Genomic DNA, 24609 nt, shown 5'->3' with positions numbered 1-24609 from the left:
TTACCACTAAGAGATATCATATTGGGTGTGGTCGAAGGAATTTTTAACCCTAAGAGATAGCATTAAAATAAAAATGCCCGTTTTAATTGTCTGTCTCCCGTATTCTTATGTTACGAAAATAAATTCGGAAGTATCAACTAGTCACTATTGAGCGTGAGACACTCATAATCGGAAAAAACCTCATCCACGGGCGTTAAACCCCCTAAAAGATAGCAGAATTGGAAAAAAATCCTAAAGCACCCCCTAAGATATAGCAGTTGGTAAGTATTTTATACCCTTAAAAGGTCGACCATCCCCGTCTACTTTTCTGTAGAGTACCCCCCCCCCCCCCCCCCCCCCCCGGGTCCATGGTTTTTCTCGCGCTGAAAACTCAAGAGCGCGAAGAACGAATAATACCTAGCATAATGAATGTGGCAAAGAGAGTTTAAAATAACCACACCCTTTCCTAGAAAATAGAAAACGCCTGCGTACTCTAATGGACGGACCATTTAAAAAGGGGGTTGGAGGGTGGGTAAGGAACACAAACAAAAAATCAGTACACGCACGATGAAAAGCCTGGAAAAAATACATGCAGCCAGAAAGAAAATGCATGAAACGATAAAAAAATCAGGCACGACTTGGAGACAAGAAAAAAAAACTGCACGACTGAAACCTCCCCACCGTTCCCTAAAGGCTCCTTAGGTGGGGGCTAGGGGGGGGGAAGACACCTTTTCAAAATTCAAAAATTTCAAATCCCTCCTTTTATTGTAAACAATTTTCTTTTCGGTGCCCCCCACCCCCTTCCAGAACCCCAAAATTATCAAAGCCCCCAACCCCCGTTTTATCCTCACTTAACATAAAAAATTCTATAAATCTGGTAAATGAATACTGCAAGGTTTCCCTCCTTGTCCGAGTCAATGATCCAGTCAAGTCCATCGTTATTTCAGAATCTGACATCTCTAAAATCGTGTAAAATGGTGCAGTGTTGGATTACAGCCCCCTGGCTACGTCCCTGCATATCCATAGGATTTTAGACATACCATAAAAAGGCTTCCAGTTAGAACGACTATACAAAGAAGTGATGCAAACCACAGTGGTAGAATTTTCATTGCTTAGCACTAAAAGAAAAAAGAATGCAAACGCTTCTCTGTTGTGTGCGTGCTTATTGTTATTGTTGCCTTGAGCTTGTAATCGAGCTTTTAAAAAGTGCAGTTTAAAATTCCTTGAGCTCTTGCTTTCAACTGTTTGAACCGATGTGTAAAGTACTTACCCAAACTAAATAACCAAAGGCACTTGTCAAGAAATGGGTTTCGCCAAACAACACTTGTTCTTTTTGTGGCTGAATGACAACACGCATGCATACATGTCCGATACACCAACAAAATACCAGTGGTACGTGTCGTGAAGCAAAATTCTCCAGTGGTACAAGTGGTGTTTTGGGTATCCTGTGTTGTAAAAGTTGTTAAGTGGTGTTTGGGTATCCTGTGATAAAATACCAGTGGTACGAGTCGTGAAGCAGAATTCTCCAGTGGTACAAGTGGTGTTTTGAATATCTGGGTATCCTGTGTTGTAAAAGTTGTTAAGTGGTGTTTGGGTATCCTGTGATAAAATACCAGTGGTACGAGTCGTGAAGCAGAATTCTCCAGTGGTACAAGTGGTGGAACAATGGCTCACCACTGGTAATATTGGTGTTGTGGAGATGTCCACATTTTGGGTACCCTGTGTTGAGATGGTTGCATATTTTGGGTATCCTATGGTAAAATACCAGTAGTACGAGTCGTGAAGCGGAATTTTTTCAGTATATGGGATGTGCTGACTTTCCTGTCAATCATAGCGTGAGCATAATGTTATATTAATAGACAACGTATACCAAGGGGTATTGGCACCCCTCTTACGCCCCCTCCTAAGTGGAAACACTGCTTCTATTGAAGCCACCACTAGACCATCATCAAGTACTACAGTATTACTTCTTCATTGAATTTTGTCCAATATTGGTACTTAGAGCTTGTTCATGGTTTTTATTATTAAACTACATTTATTTAAATCAAGAAGGCTTGTTTGTTTCATTACTTGTTACTTGGTAAGCTTTTGTTCTTTCAGCATAGAAACAATCCCCAATGCAGAGCTTTTATTAATCTAAAGATGACCCACTCCAACAACTAAAACTGTTATAGAAATATAGCTGTTACACATTAGCTCTGAATGAAGTTGTCTTATTCCCACAAAGGCAGTTGTGGTTAAAATAAGTTCTGAGACTGCAAGTGATATATATTTACAATGTTATGCACACTCTCATTTCTTCATTAGCAAGCTGTACTCTGCAAAACCAACCTGAGTTTACAATGTAACAATTGTAAAAAAAAAAAAAAAAAAAACTCTCTCAAAACACTAATTGATATCCCAGGGGGGGGAGTACTCTGATATCAAACAGACGGGGATCATCGTCTGGACCTTTGAAAACACCCCTAAAAGATACTAAAGTGGGTGTGGTCTGGTTATATATTTTAAACCTACAAGATACTAATGTGGGTGTGGTCTGGTTATATATTTCAAACCTAAAAGATACTAAAGTGGGCATGGTTAGGCATGAATTTACCCACTAAAAGATACCTCAAACAAACGTAAATAATTTGTAATAAAAACGCTCATTTACTGTAAAACTGACTCTAATGGAAGATTGACACGTTTTAAAGCTCTTTCATGAGCTACAAGTTAGATGAGCAATGGCTATAAAATCACCCTAAAATATACTGAGTTAAAGAAAAATTTGGGCATTCTCATTTTCACCCCTAAAAGATACCCAAGGCTCCAAACTTACACCATATAAGATACGACGATGATCCCTGTCCGATGGATATATAGGGAGTAGCCCTGGGGTGGGTATTTTATTGACCTTGTTTGCTAAGGACGTACAAGAACATATGAAGCCTTGAATTTGGCACTTAGGCCAAAAATCTCTTGAGTCCATAAGTATCTGTAGTGCCCACAAACTTGGTCAATAAGAAGTATTTCTAGATCAGTCTTAAAGATTGCTAAAACTAGCATTTATGGTATCTTTCTTGTCAATTTCTGACCTGACAATAATGGATTACTGATCACTTGTCAGCAACATCTTTGTTATTGTTTTCATTTGAAATAGAATATTGAGGCATATACAGTACTGTGCTAAAATAAAAAAATGACAGACTAAAAAAGTTTAAAAAAAGTTTAATACTTTGTTTACCAAATTCAATCGAAATTATTGCAAATGGTGGCTGACAAAGGCTGTTAAGCATTGCTGTCGCTAGCTTGTGTTAGGAAGTAAAAGGGGGTTCAGTCATTCTCTGCAAAATGAAGTTGGTGTTTTCTTTACATACCACTCCAAACCTCCCTGGCCATGGTTCAGCCTAAGATGTCCAGTTGTAGAAATAAATCCTCTGCCATGTTGGAAGGTAGTCCAGCATTGGTGCAACCAATATAGACATACCTGGAATATGGTTACTCAAAAACCTCAGCATATTGATAATCTTAGCTTTGGAGTACTTGTCATAGAATGGTGATCTTAGTAAATAAAATGGCAAGAGCAAAGTCCTTCTAGACATCTCTGACTGCTCTTTGGTGTTCAGCTCCTTGATATTACGATGAAGGCAAAGAGACATCACATCAGTACCATAGGCTAGCAACCACGGCTTCCAGGAATTCTGACCAAATACAAACATGCTGGATAAGTGAAGAAGAGGGCGTGTAATGTGCAATGTCTCAGCTACAAGTCGCTTGGTGGACAGTTCAGTAGGAGATGAAGGTCCAATTTCCACATGATCATCCTTCGGGGATGGTGGTAACTCCCAAGATCGGAACCCATCATTGGGCGTGGCAACAAGCTTTCTCATTGGTCTCCCTGTTCTTGTTCCTTTCCAGACAGGGCTTTGAGGTTCTTTGGGTTTCTTTTCTTCTTCCGGGGTTTTTATTTCATTCTCACCATCTTGTTTTTCTGGAAATACTGATTTTCGATCTAGCGGAGGGATCAAAGGAGCCCTCTGTATGCCTGACTTGTAGCTGAACAGTAAAACAAGTCGTAAAGCGGCTTTTATAACTTGTACAACAATCACAATCAACCATTTTCCTGGTTCACCGAAGACTTTTTCAGCACCTAGCTCGATAAAGACCTCCAGATATTCAATAATCGTTAGCCATAAAACAAGCTGATTGCCTTGGTCCCCCTCTCTGTAATCTGGGATGCCCTTGCCCATTCGGAAAACGCCATCGTGCATTAGTGAGAGAAGCTGCGAAGCAGAGTATAGGAGTTCCGATAATGCATCTGACGCTCCGAATCTTCCAGGCAAGACGTAAGACAAAAGTCGCAACATTCCTTCCATTTTTGATGCAATTTCTGGGTTCTGTAGAATGTAGTCCTTGTACTTCGTCTGGACGTGTTCCCATCTTGCCATGCATGTCTTTAAAGCGTCTTTGGTAAGCGTTTGGAAGTCAAACCAAAACCTCGAGGATTCCGCCATTTTGGTTCTAAGAATTTTGCAATCTCGCAATGATCTCTGGGATGTTAACTTGATGTAAAAATGTAAAAAAAAAGTTGCCTTTACTTTCTTTAAAAACTAAATAAGAAAATAGACATATAAGTAAAAGGTTCAATGAAGAGGGATGTCAGAAAAACATCAACAATGAAACTAAAAACAGGAAATTGCTATTTTTTTAGCACACCTGGGATACCTGTGGTCTTAGGAGCCGCATTGTCTCATGGGATGGAAGGCGAGATTTTCAGTTGAGAATTCATAAATCAACCGTTCAGTGGATTTTTTCTCTACTGTTTTGCGCAGAAAAACCTTTAATCAGTACATTGACAGTCCGTACGAACATACGAAAGACTTCGTGTGGCTGCTATGAGTAGCAACACAATAAAATGGTTCAATCCAGCCGAAGTTTATGCACAATTTACAACAGGCGAAGAGCCTGAAAAGAGAGAGAAAGCTACTACAAACGATAAACAAGACCGCAAAGATATTCAGATCACTGAGTCAGCGGAGTTATCGCTTGCTCCAGATAAAGCCAGAGTGCTTATTCTATGTTCCAGTTGTAAGGTTTGTGTGTTTTTTTTTGGTTGGATGAATGTAACTTTGTGCAGTTTATTGAGTTATGTTTTGATTGGCAACAGTTACACAGGAATCCCAAGTAAACATATGGTGTTAAAATAAGTCGTTTATTTTATAGACTACTTTGAAGGCACAACAATCAAGTACGAATATTATTGATATTTTTAAAAGATTTTATTTCAAAGACTTATTTTAAATGGTATATATATTAACTAGCAAGACTACAGACAAGCTGCAGAAAAACTAGATTGTCTAGACGTGGTGTAGACAAGCTATAAATCGACACAAGTTTGAATGCCTCAGTAAACAGAGTAGTTGCACTGACTTCTTGAGCATTAGCCCTTCGTTGGAGCAAAAGGCTGATTAAGACAGCATGATTAAGTTGTATGCTACTTGCCTGCAACCCCTTCACAACTCGAATCGTATCAGAGTGTACAGTAAACCAGCTTACTACTCTGTTACAACATTCGGCTACGAAAGTCACAGTGTGTAATTTAGGGCATGTTAAAGGCATGTCGCATACAACTAAGTTGTCTAAATCAGCCTTAATTCCATATGTATGTGTACTACAAATAAAGCCACAATGTGATGTGATCACACAGTGTGGATTCCTGTGCAGCTATTGGCTATCGACCACTTTATTTCCATCCCTTACTCTTTTCAGGAATCAGTGGAAGAGGTGAAGACAAGCGTCAACAGGCGTGTAGAATACATTCTACAGACACTAAAATCATACCGCATCAAAGACACATGCTATAAAATCAACAGAATCCTTACGCGTCAGGAAAAGACTTATTTTTATGAGACTGAGATAATCGTTGAGTTTTCAGACTTTCTCAAGTGTGAAGAAGTTAGTAACCTTCTTGTAGAGAAACTGGATGAGACAGTAACTGTGTCGCCTCCAGTGTTTTATCACTCAACGGAAAGACTAGCAAATCTAAGGTATTTGATAAGTTCAACACACCCAGGGGGTGCTCATTAGCATGGAGGGTGGGGTATATTTTTTGCCTCAGCACCCTCCCCAGCTTGTGACACAGGTTTTGTTGATAAGGGAGGGAGGGGGGCAGTCTTGGATATACCGAAAAAGGATATTATTTTTAGTACCTAAGGGGAACTGGGGGATATTTTTCCTTCATTATTTTCTCTAGAAGGCTGTAGGATTTAACCCTGCACTAGAAAGCATATGCTTTTTTTTTGTTCAACTGAAATGTTAGGCAGGCATTTGATCAAACTTTTGCCGAGGGGGCAGGTTTCATGTGGAAAAGGGATAGTACTTTATAATCCTTCAGTAAGAACTGACTAAATTATTGATGGCCAAGGGGGTATGTATATGCCCAAAAGAGTAGTGCATTTTAAATGTGTTGGTGCCTCTGGGTCTTGAGAGTTTTTCTAGTTAATGTTTTCTTTTGACCCAATTATTTAGAACTTATTTATGTTCTGTTTCAGGTGCCAAGCCTGTGTCTCAGCTGTTAAGAATGCTAAAAACAAAGCCCTCCAAGTTGTTCAGATGTTTAATCAAATTCTTGGACCTCCTATAACAATCCGTGAAGAAAGCTATGAGGAAATAATGGGAACTCCAAATGAACATCCTGAAACCAGTGAAAGTCAAAAAAAGCATGCACATTCCTTCCATGACAAAATCATGCAAGCTACAGTGACAGTAAACATGAAGGTTTTCGTGTCATTTGAGATTAGAGAAAAAGCAATAGTTCACAAAAGAAAAAAGTAGTTTCATTAATACCATTTCCACTGAAGTGTAACCTGTAAATGCTAAAGAAAACTTGTTATATTCAAATTAGATTGAAAGCAAGACAAAGGTACCGTAGCTTAAAATGTCTGCATACCAACTACTGTTAGCTACAGTTTACCAAATTTATAGCGGATCATATGACTTTTCTAAGATTCAGTTACACATGTAAGCAGCATGAAGATTGGTCTTCAGATGTTTCCTGTGCAAAATGTTTTTTTTTCTTTCATCCCCTTCTATCATCAAAAATCTAATGATTATAAAGATCAACAAACATCTGTAGAACACATAACCTACTTCGCCACAGCATTATAAATTTTATCATTGAAAAAGACATTTTATTTTATGAAAGATGTAAACCCTTCAGTGAAACCCTGATTGTCTGTGGAGCATTTGATGTGTCGAATAAAATACCATACTTATCTTGTTTTATTTTGTTCAATGGAAACTCTGCATAGAAAACTTTTACTACTCACAACCTATTGAGCCAGAAGTGCTATGTCTGAATAAATGTTAAACTCAATGTATTTGTGTTGATACAATTTATACAAGTTTAGATTTGGTATGGCAGGAGCTTAATGCAATCAAGCCTATTAAAAAAAAACACACACACAATCACATGCCCATGCTAGGCACCCACGCAAGAGTTTCTAAAAAACACAGTACATCACATGACCTAGCTTGGCACCCACGCAAGAGTTTCTTAGAAACAGTAGATGACCTAGCTAGGAACCCAAGCATGAGTTTCTAAGAAACACAGTAGATCACATGACCTAGCTTGGCACCCACGCAAGAGTTTCTTAGAAACACAGTAGATCACATGACCTAGCTAGGCACCCAAGAATGAGTTTCTAAGAAACACATTAGATCACATGACCTAGCTAGGCACCCAAGCATGAGTTTCTTACTCCTGCTGATCATTTCAAGAAAATATCAGTATGACACTTCAGGAGATCTAACGAACCACTACCGTAGACTGCTGCTATAAAGTTTTGGTTTTTCTCATTTTCAGATAATCAAGGTTGACTAAAGACTGAAAACATTTTTATCAATTATATTATGAAGATGGTCGAAGATGATGAACTTGGTAAGCCACCAAGATAAATAACTTGGATCAAGATGCTTAAGACTGACATAGCCTGCTTGAAGGTGGTTAATCAGGCACCCACACAAAGGGTGTGCAGGGTGCATGCGCACCCCCCCCCCCCCCCTGGAAGCCCAAAAGTAGGTCTATAAGCTATATCGAACTTCCCCTTACCCCGATGACAAATCTTTGGTCGCTATTAACTACATCCGTGAGGCACAAATTACACGAAGGAATTGCCATATTGGTTTGCACGCTTCGCGCCTTCGCTGTCAAACTCTCGTGCAAAAATCATAACATTCGAAAAATTATATATATGCAGGGTACATGGAGCAATCGCGTGGCTCGTTACATTTGAACCAGATGATAGCCAACCAGAAATCGCTTCACTCCGGCAGTAGGTGCACGGGGGGTCTAAACAAGCTTTCTGTCGGTAATTCGCAGACGGTAATAATGGAACTATTTCCGGCTGCACACAGGCTAAACGCATGTTGAAATGATATATTTTTTACCTCTTTGAAAACAGATGTTTCGCTAATATTTTGAGCATTAGTCCTTTGTTGAAGCAAGACATCAAAAGAAACTGCTCTATTTTTAGAGTTGTTAAAAATTCCTTGTGTGGATTCATTTCTCTGACTCGTCCACACCAAACACCTATTTTTTTCCAGCCAGTCTGTACTCGTTATTTCCACACCTAGTAACTGTACTGTTCTCTAAAAACCACATCTATGAAGACTTCTCTCCCTTAGTGTTCCATGCACTTATCAGCTTATTGGAGTAATAAATGCTGACTGCATGCGCTTGAATAACAAATGCAACCATTGCCATCTTCATGGGTAAGACACGCCAGTCATCTGTTCCTGGTGCATGCCCTCGCTTGAAGTTCTCCATTACTTGCATTATGCCAAACGTTGCACCGTACATCAGAGGTGCAATGCCAGTGACCATGGTTCCTATGGAGTACACATGCATCATCTTTGTCTGATTCTTTGGAAGCCCACTGAGTCCCGCAATGGCTGGAAACACGCTGATGAGCCAGAGGAGAATCCATGGATCTGGCGCAATCTTCACTGCTCTGTTGGTAAAAACAATACCAGGGTTAGTATATTCAGGGGCAGCGAGGCTAACCTAGAGATAATGGCTTAAGAAAACATAAACGCCAAACACATCTTTAGACACAGACACACAGGTTTAGTTTTTATCTGCTGCTGGTGTTCCAGGTTTTGGGGTACGTAGTCTCTGTTTAGCAGATTTTGGAATAAGTGCTCACCTGGGACATGAAAAATTGTGCTAGAATTGTAAAGTCCTGTTGACCAAGCCTAATATGTCTCTGGTTTTGTCTTCTTTTTTATTGTGTAAACATTTTAAAAAATCAATAAAGATTGATTGATTGATTGATAAACGCCCCGGCGCTTGCTCGAGCAATTATGGAGAAAAAGCTTTATCCCCAGAAAAAAAAAATTCTAGCTATGGCCATGTACAGTGCGCAAGAAAAAATCAAGACTCTCCATGATCATAATGATCAAAAGAAGAGTGGAATACCCTATATCTCACCGTGAAATGGCAAGACCCATCCATCCAACCACACAGACTCCAAAGAACATGTGAATGAGAATACAGAATTTCATCTTCGCTTTCTGTCGCACGCTTTCTCTGTAATGCGAGGCGACGCGTTCCCGATGTGAGAAATCAGACCCATCGGTACCAGATGCCCTTGGTCCGCCTCTTGAAGCCATTTTTATAAATTAAATCAACTCGAAACAACCTGTGTCTTCGAGTTTGGGAAGTGAAAAGAGATCAATATAGGGCGCCTACGGTATTTGGACAGCGGCGTACCAGACCACTAAAATATCTTTACCATTATTTTTTAATGCGCATTTTTCAGAAACCGCAACAGCTAAATACGAATTCAATTTTTTTAAATTAAACCGATTTAAAACGATTTTTTTTACAAGTTTTTCACGTTATCGTCAAGGATAGACGATTATGTACTTCTTTGGGTTTCCTGTGGTATTCCTGCACGAGTTCCTAAGTACCAAACTAGACGCATGCGTTGTATGCACTTTCATCTCATACAGAAAAGTTTGTGAAGACCTTTCCACTGCGTTTTCTTCTATTTTGCGCTATTTATAACGACACAATGCAATAAGTCGAGTAAAACAATACCACGTATGGATGCAGTAGAGGATAATGCAGGAAAATATTCTGAAAAAGAAAAAAAATTGAACAATTATGAGTCATCGGTTGAAAGCGTGTCTCCAGAAAGAAGCGAGCGGCGAGGAAAATCATCCAAAAAACACAAACACAAGCACTCAAAGAGCAAGAAAAAGCACAAGAAAAGACGACACAGATCAAGAACTCGATCTAAATCTCGCGAAAAGGGGGACACATATGCAGAAGGCACACTAGACGAGTCGGTTGTCGAGGGTCCTTTGCTTCCGAGTGTTGAAGTATCACACGAGAAAAATGAACAGAAATCACAACCCAATTCACCTGTAGATAATGATAACTCAGAAAGTAAACGGCGGTCAAGATCTAGGTCTTTTTCGTGGCCTCCAAGAGAAAGGAATTCTAAAAGCAAGTCAAAGTCAAGAAGTAAAAGTCCTGTTAATACAATTAATGGTTCTCTAGAATCGAAAGTTCAGAGTAACGAGAAAGACACAGATGAAAAATTATCCAGCAAATTATTAAAATGTTTAAAAGATAAACACAAATCCAGGTCCAGATCAAATTCAAAAGATAAAGCACAAGACACTGAAAAGGATAGAAAGTCATCTAGATCACCCTCTACGGACAAAAGGAAATCTAGAAGTAGGTCAAGAAGTCGTAGTAGGTCACATAGAAAATCTAGAAAGAGAAGCGAGTCAAGAAGCCGTAGCAGGTCTCCGAAGAAAAGTAGGTCTGCAAGAAGATCAAGGTCGCCTCAAAAGTCAAGGTCACCTCAAAGGTCAAGGTCTCCAAGGTCATCTAAGAGATATAGAAGTTCAAGGTCACATCGAAAACATAGGAGCCACTCAAGATCTAGATCCCCTAGGAGTAAAAGAAGCCGCTCTCCAAGGAAGAGACGGCGTAGCAAATCACGATCTCCAAGGAGATACAGAGATAGCTCTAGCTGCAGAAGAAGAAGAAGCCGATCTCGAAGCAGATCGCCAAAAAGTAGATTGCGCAGTAGATCTAGATCACCTTACAGGATAAGGTACAGAAGCAGATCCAGGCCTCCTAGGGGCAGAAGAAGCCAGTCTCCCAGAAGAAGGAGAACCAGGTCTAGGTCCAGAAGGAGGTGCAGGTCTAAGTCCTCCTCAATAGCAAGCTCACCTGATAAGTCCAAAGATGAGGACATGTCTAAATACATGCTGGATGCTAGTGATAAACCTGTTGCTGGAGCCAAGCCCACTGTTGATGTAATTGGCACAACTCCCAAGGTCATGGGGGGGACAGGGAAGTCAATTGCTGAGCTGACAGCATTTTGTAAGAGGTTGACAGAGGCTCGGGGTATTGAGACTGACAATAGTCCTAGCAGTGCTGGGCAGGATAAAGATACCGAAGAACCTACCATCAGTCATCCTTTTCTCGTCCGTGATAAGCCTGATATTGTCATTCCTCCTGTGTTGTTCCCAGTAAGTATAATGCCTAGTGCACACTAGCAACATAACGACATGGGCGCGCGCACTATGTTTAGCGCGACATAACGACATGGACATAATGACATAAAAGAAAAAAACATGTTTTTTCTCTTATGTCGTTATGTCCATGTCCTTATGTCGAAGATAAGACTGCGCGCGCCCATGTCGTTATGTCGATATGTTGCTAGTGTGCACTAGGCATAAGGATAGAACCGATATCTGCTAAAGGAGACAAAAATCAGCATGAGTAAGCATGATTTTTAAGTTAGCAGGGTTGATTAATCAAATCACGAAAAAGTTATTTATTTCAAATTCTGTAACTCTGGGATTTTCAATATTCTGCCCACTCTCTTCAATAAGGTCAGCATTTGGGTAGAGGAACCATAATTGGAGACCATTTCACTGCTGGCCAATGAAACTGCTTCAAGGATTTTGAATGGCTGAATGCAGAGGGCAATTTAGCTGTTTGAAATTGTCACCATTAATATTTAAAAGTAAACTGCAATTGAAATTGAACTCAGCTTGATTATGTGACAATAAAGGCCCCAACCTGATTCAGGTCATGTAACACTGTCACTGGCTAAAACATTCTTATCATTGTATGTCATTTTTTTGACAGGCAAGACATATAGTTCCTACTGTAGACCCAACCAAGCCTCTCACTGAGCAGTTCCCTGTGTCTTGTGGAACTAAGCATCACGAGAAAGAAGATGAAGTTACCATAGAGACAGCAGTGAAAGGAGTAGATGCCATAGCAGAGATGGCACCTAAGGTGTTCGAGCCACCCCCTCAAGAGGTGAGATCTGGATTTGGTGTTATCTGATCTGGTTAGGGTGGTATCAAATCCTGAATGGGTGTTACATATACCTTATATTTACCAAGTACAGGGTTTGTATGGAAACTCATGAATCCCAAAATATTGTTTGGTTTACTACCCAAGAGCCAAGCTTGTGAGCCATAAGACAATTGAGACTCCATACAGTACAGCCTGGAAGAAAGTTAGTTTGAGAAACTGTAGTCTGAGTGTAGTGCATGGCAGATTTTGCGTGTAAAACGCTGAGTGTACTACTACACGATTGATGCGTGTAGTTTTCCTTTGTTATGCAGGAATGTTGGCTATTGTTCGTTCTAATTTTTAATGCAGGGAGAACTATTGATAATACCGAAAATACTTTCATACGAAAGCCACATGAAACGAGGAAGTTTTAGTTGTAGCGTACAACATGTATGCGTTAAAATAGCGCGGTATGTAGTTTATTCTGTTTTACCGATTGCGACGTTCTTTATAAAAAATTAAAGCTTTGATAAAGGGGATTCTTTTTCAATGGGTCTATTTGATGCACAAGTAGAAAGGCAAGAGAAAACACTCATAGTTTACCCTGTAAGTTCTCGTATGGCCCAAGCAAATTCACCCTGGGCACCAGAGGCTTGGGCTTCAATTGTTTACTGTCACGCCAGTCTTGACTATGAGGAGGGAAGCGACAAGCCTCTGGCCGCACAGCCTATGTTTTTCATTTCCGTTAGTACAGAATTTGTACTACAGAGTTGGTTGGCTTTTTTGTGATCATCCTCCTATGGCGCTTTGTGAATTTTCAATTAATGTGACCTTTTAATTTGCAACCCTTGTATTTTATTACAACAAATATGGCAGCGCCTGGTATTACTGAACTAAAGGAAATCTAATGGCTAATTCTCGTTAAGAAGCCCTCAAATTGCAATTCTTATCATACAGAATATTTTAAGAAAGAGCAGAATGAGGTTGTGGTTGGATAATTTTAAAGGTAAAGACGTTTTAATATTACAAAACCTGTTTATTGAGAAATACAAAACCACAAGCGACGGTGGACTCAGAAATGAAAAACCTAGCAAAGACCTGCGTAACAGTAAATGAAAAACCTAGCAAAGACCTGCGTAACAGTAAATGAAAAACCTAGCAAAGACCTGCGTAACAGTAAATGAAAAACCTAGCAAAGACCTGCGTAACAGTAAATGAAAAACCTAGCAAAGACCTGCGTAACAGTAAATGAGTGAAGCTCGGGCCTCTGGTACCCAGGGTAAAGCAAATGAGACCAATAAGATATTATATCCAGCGTTTTGGGATGTATGTATGGCTCACTTATCCACCAATGAAAGAGTACGGTGACTTATCATTCCATCATTTTATAATATTTGATTACAGAAAGTTGATGTCAGCAATCTTGTTGTGAAGAGAATAGAAGCTCAACGGCGCTTGCAGGCAGATCCTAATGATATTGAGGCCATGTTACTTGAACAGGAAGTGAGCTTGAAGATGCAAAGCTGGGCCCAATCTAATGTCAAACCTGGACAGTTTACCGGACATGCAGCCAAGTCCACCCTGTCCAAACAGGAGATACACTCTGGCTATCAGGCATGGGCCAAAAAGGTACAGTATGGCTTTAAAGATTGCAGACATGCTGTATACTAACTAGGTGACTGCCTTGTATGTACCCTGGCGCTTTCTAGCATGACAGGACTAAGCATGCAGGGGTAGTATGACAAACGGAGAGTGCCTGGCAGATTCAGAAAACACACATGGCAGCAGATAACTAGGTCAGGAATATGCATGGTAAACAACACGCTTTTATTGAAGTGTGAAGGGAGCAAAATGTTCACCAAGCTGTCCTACCAAATCGTGCTCCTTGTCCTCAGTCACAATTTCTACAAGGAGAATGCTGAATTTTACGAGAAACCCAGAGTAGCAGATCATTTTCGTATAGCACACAGAATCAACGTTTTTGACAAGAACACGCAGGAAACTCTAGCTTCACGACAGCTACTTCATGTAAGCGAAACATGGCTCTTCCTTCAAGAATTGTTTGAGAATAAAAGCAAGCATGTAAGTCTCATTACCTTCCAAATGAAGGTCCTTGAAGGATGTGTCAAGTTCTTTAATATCTCCCTCTGACGCTATCGCTGACTTTCGCTTTGACAATTGACTCTAAAACTTCCTTTCAAGCTACATTTCTTTGATTATTTGTACTTCAAAATTCAAATATATAAAATTTCAGAAGTTTTAATAAAATGAAAGCGATTTATCTTGTAAGTTCGCAGTGCAAACGATTTTTCTCTCAAAATCCAAAAATTGAAAACAATGTTACAGAAATCGGATAGAATCTGCGAGGCGTCTCATTTCTCCAGTTGACCCTTCCAATGTTCTTTTGCCCAGCGCTAAACCTTCCCATGGCTCATTACTCTCACTAGTATGTTTTTCACTTGTTTTTCCTGACTTGAGACGCCTGTATACAAGGCAGAACTAGGTGATCTGTGTATGTACAGTACTGTAGGTGTGCTGGAATCAGTAAATAAAGCAACAGAAGGTTTAATGGTCCTGTTTGAAACCACCCTATTTTCACAGAGGCGTACACAGTAAAACCTGATTTCTTTTCTATATCGAGGCCAAGATCAGACTTTCAGTAGTGCATGTTTCTTTTTCTTTTTTCTTGTTCCCCCTGTGCCATAGGAAATGAATGCTTTAATTACATATTAATGCAAATAGAAATGTGTAGAGTTTTTTTGCATTGTGTTATTTTTTTTTCTCAACTCGAAGTACTTTTATTGTACAGGATATGTTTCACAATTTAACCCCAGTCTCTGGTGGTATTGGTATGAAGCTGCTGCAGAAGATGGGCTGGCAGCCTGGACAGGCCATCGGCAGGACTGGCGAGGGCAATGTCGAACCTATTGCATTGACGGTGAAGACAGATCGCAAAGGGCTAAGCAGCGGTGGGGAAAAGCCGGGTAACAAAAAGCCTGGAAACAGACCTATTACTGACTTACAAGGTAAAGCCTACTCCAAAAAACTATTTTTACACCTTTTTCACCTTTTTCACTTCCATATTCTTATGTATATTTTATTAGATCAAGTTCTAAAATCAAACCCTGTTTAGCATTTTTCCTGCTTTTTCTTTTTTGCTTTCAAATTACATTTGCTGTATCTCCTGTGATGTCATGTCATTAGTGGACAGTTGCTGTAAGATTGCAACACCAACATTTTTTCTTGCTACATTTGCTCTCAAAAGAGCTACAGTACATACACTACTTTCTTTAGGGGGGTGGGGGAAGGGGAGATTTGTGTTATCTCAGGCCCCTTCTCATACTACCCTGATTGTTAGGTCCCCTACCTCCCAATGCCATCATGTCGTGGGTAGCTCAGCTATAGTATGTTATCTGTTTGTGAGAGGCCACAGAAATCAATTTGTGCTTTTTGCCAATTACAGAACTGTATTTTTGTTGTTGTTGTAAAGTCAGATAAACTAAACACTGAATACCAAACATTATATACTTCTTGGTAATTCAAATCAATTGTTTGCCAATAATTCAGAGTTTTTTTATTTGTTTTTTTTTTCTGAAACTAATTTACTTTGCTGTTATATTTGCTGTTTGTAAAGACAAATGTGCCAGTAGAGGGAATTTAGACAGATTCTGTATCAGCCCATGCAGTCACAGGCTTTATAATGCATGCACAAGTCAGACCAATCTGCCGGCAGCACATGAATAATGTACCTGTATGCATTAATATGGATTGTCTACATGGATGTTTTATGGACCCATGGTTCCCACAGGTCCATAAAAAAGTCTTAAAGTTTTCCAATATTCCAGATAAATGTTAAGAACTTTTAGCAAATATAGAAGTGCTTTGATTTATTTATAAGGGTTGTTACAAAAAAAGTGCTATGGTATAAGATTTTAAATTTGTTGGTTGTTCAGAACCATGAGTCTCATTTTGAGAGCTCTAAGAGCACTCATGCATAAAGCATCTCCTCTGCAGCTGCCTGAGTTTGTTTACCCTGCATTCTCAGGGGAGCTTAGGCAAAACCTTGGACTTTCTTTGTGCTAGACATTCTGGCTCGCGTGAAAGAGGGTTCTGTATTTATTGCATGCGCATGCGCGAACATGTACCAATCAGCCATCGGCGTCTGCAAACTGCTTTGGATTATTTTTCTATCACAACACTATAAAATGTGATTGAAAATCAAATTTAAAAAAATGTGCGCTCATTTGAAATGATGCTATTGTGTGCATGTGAAAATAACAAAAACTGAAAAGCTCATTTATTTTATATTTTTTCAGACTCTAATTATCGTCTTTCCTATTTTAACCAAGACCAAAATAAGCGTAATATTTCTGAAATAAACCCTCGCTCCTCCCTCTCGCAGCCATCTTGAACTATGCAACCAACATATGTGGTGTATTTTCGTGCATGCACATGCAATAAATACTGGAACCTCTTTCAGGAGAGACAGAATGTCGAGCACAAAGAGAGTCCCAGGTCTGGACTAAGGGCAGCTGGGGAGCAGACTATCACAAAGTTCACCGCGGGTGTGTGTACTGTATGTGTGTGAAGGCAGATTGGTCTAACTCATGTGCATGTCTGCATACTCTTTCCTCCAGTGCAGTGTTATGGCACTGTGCCATCGTTACCTACGGTACCAAGCAATTCGATTTCTGTGGCCTCTTGAGATCATTGTCAGCACAAGGAGTTCTCTCCTAAGGAACAGCAGACCCAGGATGAGTTAGCCATGATATAGGATACTGGTGGCCAGGTATAGTACACACTGTTTTTCTTTTGCCTGGAAATGGAATCTGGCTTGCAGCCTTTGTTTGAAGCACATGTCTCAGTGTATCATGCTTCACTCTAAGGCTGCTATGAATAGATTAACTAATGGCTGTCAGTTTGAAGTGGGTATTCGTACCATGGCACCTGGGGTGGGAAAAGAAAAGATGAGAACTGCAAAACCAATGGCTCTTCGCAGCCATGACTTGAACACTTGAAGTGTTGAAAATTAACTTTTTCTGAAATAATCTGGAAAAGTATTCTGACCATAGACACTGTCCCCTTGTATCCGTTTTTAAAAAGATCTGAATTCACATGAAGCATTTCTTTTTGAAACAGCATGTTTCCATGAAAACCATAACAATCTCTTCAGTGCACGTATCTGCCTACTTTTTTTAGTAAGCATTGCGTTGAAAAGTGAACCACATCATTGTTTTCTAAAAGCTCTATTTCATCCAGGAAGGGTATTTCGAATTGTTCCACTTCAGAAACGTTTTCTAATTGTTCCATTTTCAGTCATAGTTTTTATGTAAACATGCCGAGATGAGCATACTGTACACAAGGTTTTGTCCCAAGCCAGATATTACTCCATCCAAAAGAAAGCAGTGTCCAAATAATTCTTCTTGCTGCCCAGCATTCTAAAAGGATCTAACTCACCCTGCCCACAGTGCATCGCGATGGCAGCCATTTTTGATACCATTGAAATTCAAAACTTTTGGGAAAATGAGAAATTATTTAATATTCTTTCAATTTTCATGCTTTACTTATAAAAGATAGAAGAAAAGTGTGGAAAAGTTTCTTTGCACATGCATTTTTTGGTCCATGATGAAAACAAAAACAAAGCAATGCATTGTGGGCAGTGTGAGTTGGACCCTTTAATCATTATATTTATTTTCTTTTTGTGTTGTTCTTAGCAAAGGTGGAGAAAGCCATATATAAGTATTATTTAAGGGGGTTCACCATTTATCATTTCTGTAAACATAAAGCAATGGAAGGATGGTATAGAATTGAGGTCCTGTTTATTGGGGGACTGAAATTTTTTACTATGGGAACTGTTTGGGGTATAGTGCGCTTTCAAGAGGCGACCAAAATCAATCATACAGTATGTACTTATCTCCTTTTTTTATCATGTTGGAAGAAATGTCTGTTTGCTGTGCAGCATAGGAAATTTTCTTCAACCACATGTGAACCAAGCCCCCAAGTATCAACTTTGATACTTGCTTCATCAAAGTTCTTGTGAATATTATTGTGATACTATTTTATCTACAAGATAAGATATAAGTTATCACACAGTTTAGTGTTGTTTTGTTATGTGCATTTTACAATGTTATTGTTCTTGGTTTACTGAAAAACATATTGAGAGTCATATAATACAGGACCTGATAAAAGTGGTCAGAAATTATGAAACCAAATCTTCCCCCTTTTCTGCACACTTTTACTTCCACTTACATAATTTTCTGCTATTATTTAGGCAAGCACCCCATCTCAATGCTACAGGAAATCTGTGCCAGAAAGAAATGGCAACTGCCAGACTTCCAGCTCATATTTGACCATGGACCACCGCACTCAAAGCAGTTCCTGTTTAAGGTGGCTGTCAACGGTTACGAGTACCAGCCTCAGGTTGTCAGTAGCAACAAGAAGCAGGCCAAAGCACAATGTGCCCTGTATGCTCTGAAGGCGATCGGCGCAGTGCCCCATGACGCAACATTTTAACTCTCAAGTGTTTATGTGTAATGACAGAAAGACAGTGATGAAAAAATCCCCTATTTTACAGGTGAGCTAAAGGCTTGAAGGTGAAAGGGCCTTTGTCAGCGACACTTGTGTCATCTTTGTAGGAGTGGGAAAGCATTCATTTCAATTGGTCTAATTAGGGGGGTGGATTTTTACTCCAAAAACTACTGTTACCATGGATACAGTTATAACGATAACTGGGCGTGGCAGGGCCCACCAAGCAAAGCATATAGCGTGCATCTCGTAACACAGGAAGTTTGATCGCAAAATATTTCAAAGAGACATGGCTAGATTTGATCAAAGTGGACCCTTGGTACCTTAAAGTCGCATTGTTGCCAGTTTACTTTCGGAGATCCTACGAAATACCTCAACCGTTAAAAGACAAAAGAATGTATTAGAATCCGAGATATTTAACAGGCCATCCGCTCTAAATTATCGATCACATCCTCGAGACACTTCCAATAGACACACTGCTTTCAATATTTTTCAATATTTTTCGCATTTCCGTTAAAAATTATTGGAGATTGTTACGTAATTGACCGGAAGTAAACTGGTGACAATGCGGCTTTAAGCTTAGTTATTATCACATTCTTTGTCTTCCGATACTGGATAACAATAATAAACAAGTGTGGTCAATAGAGCTCTCTCTTTAGTTGTCTGTCATAAGTAAACAGCTTTCAAACTTTAGTGTACAATAGTATACTATGTACTAGGAAACCCATTACTGCATAGTGTATGCATGACTGATTTGCTTGATAAAGGATGGTTCTCACTAGGATCTACGAGCTAGCTCAAATGCAACACAAGTAAGAATTGGTCAAACACGTACAAAAAAACGTCAAGCAGTTGTGTTTCCTTGCACACTTGCACCAAAGGGATCTAGGAACTCCGAAAATAGTGATTTCTGAATAAACCCACTGGAGAGCCAGCAACAAGGCTGTCCTTGTACTACTTGTGTTTTAGTGAGAATCAGCGCATCACACTTGTGCTACCTAGTGAGAACCAAATCGTAATAAGAGTGTTGTACAGAATGGTACATCTCCAATGATGCAAGCCATCTACTAAAGGGATCTATGGTCTGTGTACTTTACAAGTAGTTCCCAGGAGAGTACATACAACAGTTTTGTCTACAAATAGCATGTCCATTGGGAACCGAAAGTGGACCTTCAGCCATTGTGGGGGGTCTGTTCGCACCCCCCTGGGTACGGGCATGTACAAAGATTTGTGTTACAAAACTCAACTCACTTGTAACTGGGAAATGTCAGTGATACAATGTACCACATTGCCTAGTACCAGGAAACTTTACCAGGTCTTATCACCCAACTTCGTCCCCAGGGTCTTCTGGGTAATCTGACGCCATATTGTAAATTATCCAGAAGACCCTGGGGACAAGGTTGCTTATCACCATCCTTGGTGTTAAGTTTTGAGACAGCTTAGGGTCTAGATGGTTTCCTGTGACAACACAACTCTTATCAACCAAAGAATGCCAATTTAGAAACCTAGGTAAGGACACCTGGGACCAGGTTGACCCTAATATATGGAATACAGTTTGGTGGTAGCATTAAGTTATACCCCCACCCCCCAGTTCTGTTGTCTAGAAAATGTGAAGAAAAAACTATGAGAGATTACAACTAAGTACAGTGACCCTAGGGTGTTAATAAATGGAATTGTCTTTTTTTTTATTAATGGAGGTGTCAAGAGACCATGTTGTTTAAGGAAAATAAATTCAATATTTCATGATTAGTAGTGTTTTGCTTTTGTTGTGTTCATCTAAGGCAACTTCCACTATTCACCAGTTTGTGCTAGAATCTCCAAACAACAGTCTTTGTTGTGGCTACCATAAAAAAAACAATGGGCATTTTCAACTGAAAAAAAAGTGGTGTACAAATTTAACACCTGGCTGCTTTCTTTTCTCCACCACCCCTCCCCTGGCATTTGTTCCGCCTCATTCTTGTGCCTGTGATCTTGACACCTTGGCTCCCAAAGATGAGTTTTGTATAATGTTGGAAATTTCAGTTATAGAGGGGGACTTTTTATACAGTGAGTTAAAGGAATATCTTGCTTTTAGTGTGAATAGAACTGAATCTCCCTTAAATTGAACTCTTATGTAGGAAAGAATACTTAAACATAAAATCAGTACAGTACTCCAAAACCAGTTCTGTTCTTTTATATTTACTTAATACATTTTTAGATAAAGAAAATAAAACATTTGGCTACAAAAAAAAATTGACTTATAGATTTATAACACCTTGCACCCACCCCCCTTGGGTGCGGCCGGGATTGTATAGTATTTAGGTGTGGCATTATCTTATTTTCAAAGGTATTTTGTCTTCATTTCTGCTTATTTAAAAAATGATAAGAAACATAGCAGGTAAAAAATTTAAATAGAATGAGTACTTTTTAAAATACTTTAGAAAACAACAAAAGAAATAAAACCACCACCAAAAGTTTGACCTCAAAAGCTTCTACTGAATCTTCCAGTATTTTTACAAGTAAAAACAAAGAAAATTAACTTCAGCAATTAAAAAGTTCACCTATTAAAAAAACACATTGTCAGTGAAAATGGCAAAACCGCCAATACCCAATATGGCAAGTGAACCAATCGTGATTTATCCAAGTTTTTGTATTTGTCATTTACACTAATAACATATTTTTAAATATATCGACACTGACAATTTTTAGCATGCTAGTCATGCATGGAGTAATTTTACCTCTCCATGAAATGGAGATCATGATTCAACACAACTCATTCTACTCATAATGGTAACTCAGAACTGTGATGCTGGCAATGTTATGATACCCCCTTACGTCTCTCAGGCCAGCAGGTTGCAATTTCGCTGACCACTAAATAGAGACATTTGAGGCTCTGGAACCAGGTTAATGATTCTGTTTTTTTACACCTGAGGAGGATGCCAAAAACCATCAAATGGATGGAACGTGTCCTGAAAAAAATGCAGGGTGGGGTCTAGCAGTAACTCCCCGACCTTGGAATGGTTTTAAAATGGAAATTAATGTTCTTATATTCTAATCGATTTCATTTTTTTTACCTACTTTATCTATAAAGTGGGTTCAGACCCAATCCTCTGGATACACCCCTAAAATTCTGCCCTAAACATAACAGAATATAGGACCTAATGAAAAAGAAATGGCAAACTCAACATATCTAATCCATTTTACTGTTGTATCGTGACCCTCGTTTTCAAAACATGATGTGTTTTTATTTTCTGTTCCGTCAGTAAAACCATCCTAAGCAAATCAGAGTCTTGCTTTGTGCACTTCCCTGGCTATCCTCTGGCCAGAGATGGCAAAAATCTGATTGGCTTAGAATAATTTCACTGGCAGAACAGAAAATCCCAAAAGACAAAAACAAATCGATGTTTTGAAAAATCCAGCGTCACAATACAATGGATTCAAAAGTAAGTACTTTGAATATTAAGCTGAACAACACTTTTTAGAATCCGACTGCTGTTCAATCAAGTCTTCGGCTGATAACGCATGACTAATGCCCAGTATGTCATGTGGTCGCATGGGCAGGGCTTTAATTCCATCCCAGCCATCGCGCAGTCCTAATTCTCCTCTTTCCATGCGTTTGTAAACTTCTTCGGCAACACTAATGAAAGCCTCCTCAATATTGCATAAAACTTTGGCTGAAGTTTCTATAAACATCATGTTATGTGCCTCAGCAAAACACTCTCCTTCCTCTGTGGAGACAACTCTCTTTGATTCCTTATCAATTTTGTGTCCAACTAACATGAAGACAACTTCAGCTTCCTCAACACACTGCTTGGCCTCCTTATACCAGTCCATGACATTGACAAACGAGTCGCGATTGGTTATATCATAGATAATCAAACATCCAACAGTGTTTCGATAGTATGAATAAGTTATTGAACGGAAGCGCTCTTGGCCTGCTGTGTCCCATATTTGGAGCTTTATGCGAACATCTCCTATAAGATATTATCGATCAAATTAATTCATATTCATCATTGGGGTCTTAAAAGAATGAATGCATCACAATGAAGAGGAGGCTGACCTTCCATTGTCTGTTTCTGTTCTATTATATACACTATAGAAACACACAACTCTTGGCAGGTTTCAAAGCTGCTATCCATAAGCTTTCTATCCAGAAAAATTGAAATAAATATTTTTTCATCAACATCGAATTTCCTCCTTACATTCCTTTATTAGAACTACTGATAGTAGCCTTGGGCTGCCTGTGGCTAGATTGGCTTTTGGCTTTCTAGAATACAATAGGTAAAAGTGCGACATATTTTTTAACTTATATTGTGTTTTATTGTGTGAGCCACCAAGGAAAGTCATTCAAAGACATTAAGTAAAATAATTGTCCGAAATGTTACAAATTGTTTTGGGGCTTTCAACCGGAAACAAGAAAAATAAGCCATTTCTGTCTTCAGATACGCAAAGAATCACGGCTACTATTTGTCCTCAAAGACTATCAACTTCGAGGCCAGACAAATCTGGGTTTATGGGTTCAATAATTTTTTTAAGAATCTGCCCCAAAAGAATGAAAATTCTTTTGTTCGTTATGAGTGGTATATCAAGTGCGAAAACACTCACTGGCACTTTTGCTTTCTTTATATTTACGCTTCGTTTATTTGCTTGTACTTCTCCGTAGCAGGTGGCAAACATACTTAATAAACGTAATGGAAATGCATGGTTACATCACGATAAACCTTTGCCAGAAAGCCATCGGTGGTTCGTATGCACAATATTTGCAAATTCATTACAATTTTATTGAGAGTTTTAATTAAAGAAACTGAGGCCAACAATGAAATTGACACGTTGGCTTTAAGCTAAAAAGGCGGCGGTTACAAGGCTTTGCATTTCCTTGGTAAGGAATCTGTAGAAAAAAGTTACCTTGTTCCAAATTTCGTGATTTTATACTATTTCGTGTAGCACGACAAACGGTGTCAAATTACCCACTTTTCACGAAGTGCCAAGAAGCAGCAAACACGAGCAAGAAAAACACATCCAAATAATATTAAAGTAGAGAATAGATTCATTGACAAAATTAGTTCTAAAACTGGCAATTTATCTCACCTTTTAGCTCGAGGACTCGTACATGAAAATCAACCCCGACGGTTGGATCAGAATTCTCGAAGAACTGCCCTTCCGTGAATTGTCTGAGCAATGACGATTTCCCAACTGTACTATCCCCTATTAAAATAATCCTAAATTGGTAGAAATATTTGGGTTTCATTCTTGCTGGATCCATCTTGAAGGCGTTTAGATGTTATATGATTATAGAATGGTCACACGAATCGGAGTTATCAATTGCATTTTCTTCCCAAAGGCTGTATAATTCTTTGAATTCAAGTGTAATTTTACCAGTGAGTTTTTGGGGCTTCGAGGCAGATCTGTGTGAAAAATAAAACAAAATGCAATCATTATAATATATACAATACATACAAAGTGGATTCATTTAGAAAGGAATTTAATTAGATACTCACTAGAGCGTGTTTTGGGTATGTTTTAAAATCGTTTGGTGTGAAAATACGACTTCGTTAATGAAATAAAAAAATCGCGCGTATCGTAGAAACACGCAGTCTACAAGACTTTGACCTCATCAACCATCATTCATCTAGGGGGTTGGTCCTTTTGTCTAGATTTTTCTCAGGTGTAAAATAGGATTTAAATAGCGTGTGTATTACTTACTTTCTCGTGCGACACAGCAGTAGTTTTCTTAGCCCTCGCGATCAATCGTTCCGTCACAACATTGGCAACATTCCTTATTTGGGCTTCGTGACCATATTCGTAGGCTCACG

At 39.2% G+C, this 24609-nt stretch overlaps 5 protein-coding genes across 8 annotated transcripts; 2 read left to right on the top strand and 3 right to left on the bottom strand.

Moving 5' to 3' along the window:
* Nucleotides 1–1982: 1982 nt before the first annotated feature.
* LOC5503162 (peroxisomal membrane protein PEX16) lies at nucleotides 1983–4617 on the bottom strand. Its single transcript, XM_001624224.3, has one exon. It carries the CDS (start codon nucleotides 4470–4472, stop codon nucleotides 3366–3368), a length of 1107 nt encoding a protein of 368 aa, XP_001624274.3. The 5' UTR covers nucleotides 4473–4617; the 3' UTR covers nucleotides 1983–3365.
* Nucleotides 4618–4699: 82 nt separating this feature from the next.
* Nucleotides 4700–7232, top strand: LOC5503173 (interleukin-1 receptor-associated kinase 1-binding protein 1). Its single transcript, XM_001624213.3, has 3 exons — nucleotides 4700–5051; nucleotides 5728–6005; nucleotides 6510–7232. Exons 1-3 carry the CDS (start codon nucleotides 4854–4856, stop codon nucleotides 6790–6792), a joined length of 759 nt encoding a protein of 252 aa, XP_001624263.1. The 5' UTR covers nucleotides 4700–4853; the 3' UTR covers nucleotides 6793–7232.
* On the bottom strand, nucleotides 7222–9697 carry LOC5503163 (protein jagunal homolog 1). Its single transcript, XM_001624225.3, has 2 exons — nucleotides 9449–9697; nucleotides 7222–8969 (listed from the first exon to the last, which is right to left on the bottom strand). The coding sequence occupies exons 1-2, from the start codon at nucleotides 9628–9630 to the stop codon at nucleotides 8621–8623; spliced, it is 531 nt and encodes a 176-aa protein (XP_001624275.1). The 5' UTR covers nucleotides 9631–9697; the 3' UTR covers nucleotides 7222–8620.
* A 213-nt stretch (nucleotides 9698–9910) lies between these two features.
* LOC5503174 (protein Son) lies at nucleotides 9911–20563 on the top strand. 3 transcript variants are annotated; one of them, XR_007306600.1, is made up of 6 exons: nucleotides 9911–11511; nucleotides 12137–12313; nucleotides 13697–13921; nucleotides 15102–15318; nucleotides 16930–17081; nucleotides 18564–18701. XR_007306600.1 is itself a non-coding variant. In XM_048722215.1 (5 exons), the coding sequence occupies exons 1-5, from the start codon at nucleotides 10066–10068 to the stop codon at nucleotides 18803–18805; spliced, it is 2307 nt and encodes a 768-aa protein (XP_048578172.1). In that variant the 5' UTR covers nucleotides 9911–10065; the 3' UTR covers nucleotides 18806–20563. The 3 variants fall into 3 exon arrangements, 2 of the variants coding, with proteins under 2 accessions (XP_048578172.1, XP_048578173.1); XM_048722215.1 differs by lacking the exon at nucleotides 16930–17081 and having other exon boundaries at nucleotides 18564–20563; XM_048722216.1 differs by lacking the exon at nucleotides 18564–18701 and having other exon boundaries at nucleotides 16930–17690.
* A 411-nt stretch (nucleotides 20564–20974) lies between these two features.
* LOC5503165 (ras-related protein Rab-39B) lies at nucleotides 20975–24600 on the bottom strand. Of its 2 annotated transcripts, none has more exons than XM_048722217.1 (3): nucleotides 24500–24600; nucleotides 23885–24201; nucleotides 20975–22770 (listed from the first exon to the last, which is right to left on the bottom strand). In XM_048722217.1, exons 2-3 carry the CDS (start codon nucleotides 24057–24059, stop codon nucleotides 22256–22258), a joined length of 690 nt encoding a protein of 229 aa, XP_048578174.1. In that variant the 5' UTR covers nucleotides 24060–24201; nucleotides 24500–24600; the 3' UTR covers nucleotides 20975–22255. The 2 variants fall into 2 exon arrangements, with proteins under 2 accessions (XP_048578174.1, XP_048578175.1); XM_048722218.1 differs by lacking the exon at nucleotides 24500–24600 and adding an exon at nucleotides 24295–24459.
* Nucleotides 24601–24609: the final 9 nt, after the last annotated feature.

Source organism: Nematostella vectensis, chromosome 14 (genome assembly GCF_932526225.1).
Source record: "Nematostella vectensis chromosome 14, jaNemVect1.1, whole genome shotgun sequence".
NCBI lineage: Eukaryota > Metazoa > Cnidaria > Anthozoa > Actiniaria > Edwardsiidae > Nematostella > Nematostella vectensis.
The sequence above is the reverse complement of the archived record's forward strand: the minus strand, read 5'-3'. Positions and strand labels throughout refer to the sequence as shown.

Excerpts from the sequence above, each read along its gene's own strand:
- LOC5503162 (XM_001624224.3), bottom strand. The coding sequence starts at position 4,472 with ATGGCGGAATCCTCGAGGTTTTGGTTTGACTTCCAAACGCTTACCAAA.
- LOC5503165 (XM_048722217.1), bottom strand. The coding sequence starts at position 24,059 with ATGGATCCAGCAAGAATGAAACCCAAATATTTCTACCAATTTAGGATT. Across the intron at positions 22,771-23,884 it reads ACGAGTCCTCGAGCTAAAAG|GAGATGTTCGCATAAAGCTC; the intron begins GTGAGATAAATT and ends AATATCTTATAG.
- LOC5503173 (XM_001624213.3), top strand. The coding sequence starts at position 4,854 with ATGAGTAGCAACACAATAAAATGGTTCAATCCAGCCGAAGTTTATGCA. Across the intron at positions 5,052-5,727 it reads TTCTATGTTCCAGTTGTAAG|GAATCAGTGGAAGAGGTGAA; the intron begins GTTTGTGTGTTT and ends TACTCTTTTCAG. Across the intron at positions 6,006-6,509 it reads GAAAGACTAGCAAATCTAAG|GTGCCAAGCCTGTGTCTCAG; the intron begins GTATTTGATAAG and ends GTTCTGTTTCAG.
- LOC5503163 (XM_001624225.3), bottom strand. The coding sequence starts at position 9,630 with ATGGCTTCAAGAGGCGGACCAAGGGCATCTGGTACCGATGGGTCTGAT. Across the intron at positions 8,970-9,448 it reads ATGGGTCTTGCCATTTCACG|AGCAGTGAAGATTGCGCCAG; the intron begins GTGAGATATAGG and ends TTTTACCAACAG.
- LOC5503174 (XM_048722215.1), top strand. The coding sequence starts at position 10,066 with ATGGATGCAGTAGAGGATAATGCAGGAAAATATTCTGAAAAAGAAAAA. Across the intron at positions 11,512-12,136 it reads TTCCTCCTGTGTTGTTCCCA|GCAAGACATATAGTTCCTAC; the intron begins GTAAGTATAATG and ends TTTTTTTGACAG. Across the intron at positions 13,922-15,101 it reads ATCAGGCATGGGCCAAAAAG|GATATGTTTCACAATTTAAC; the intron begins GTACAGTATGGC and ends TTTATTGTACAG.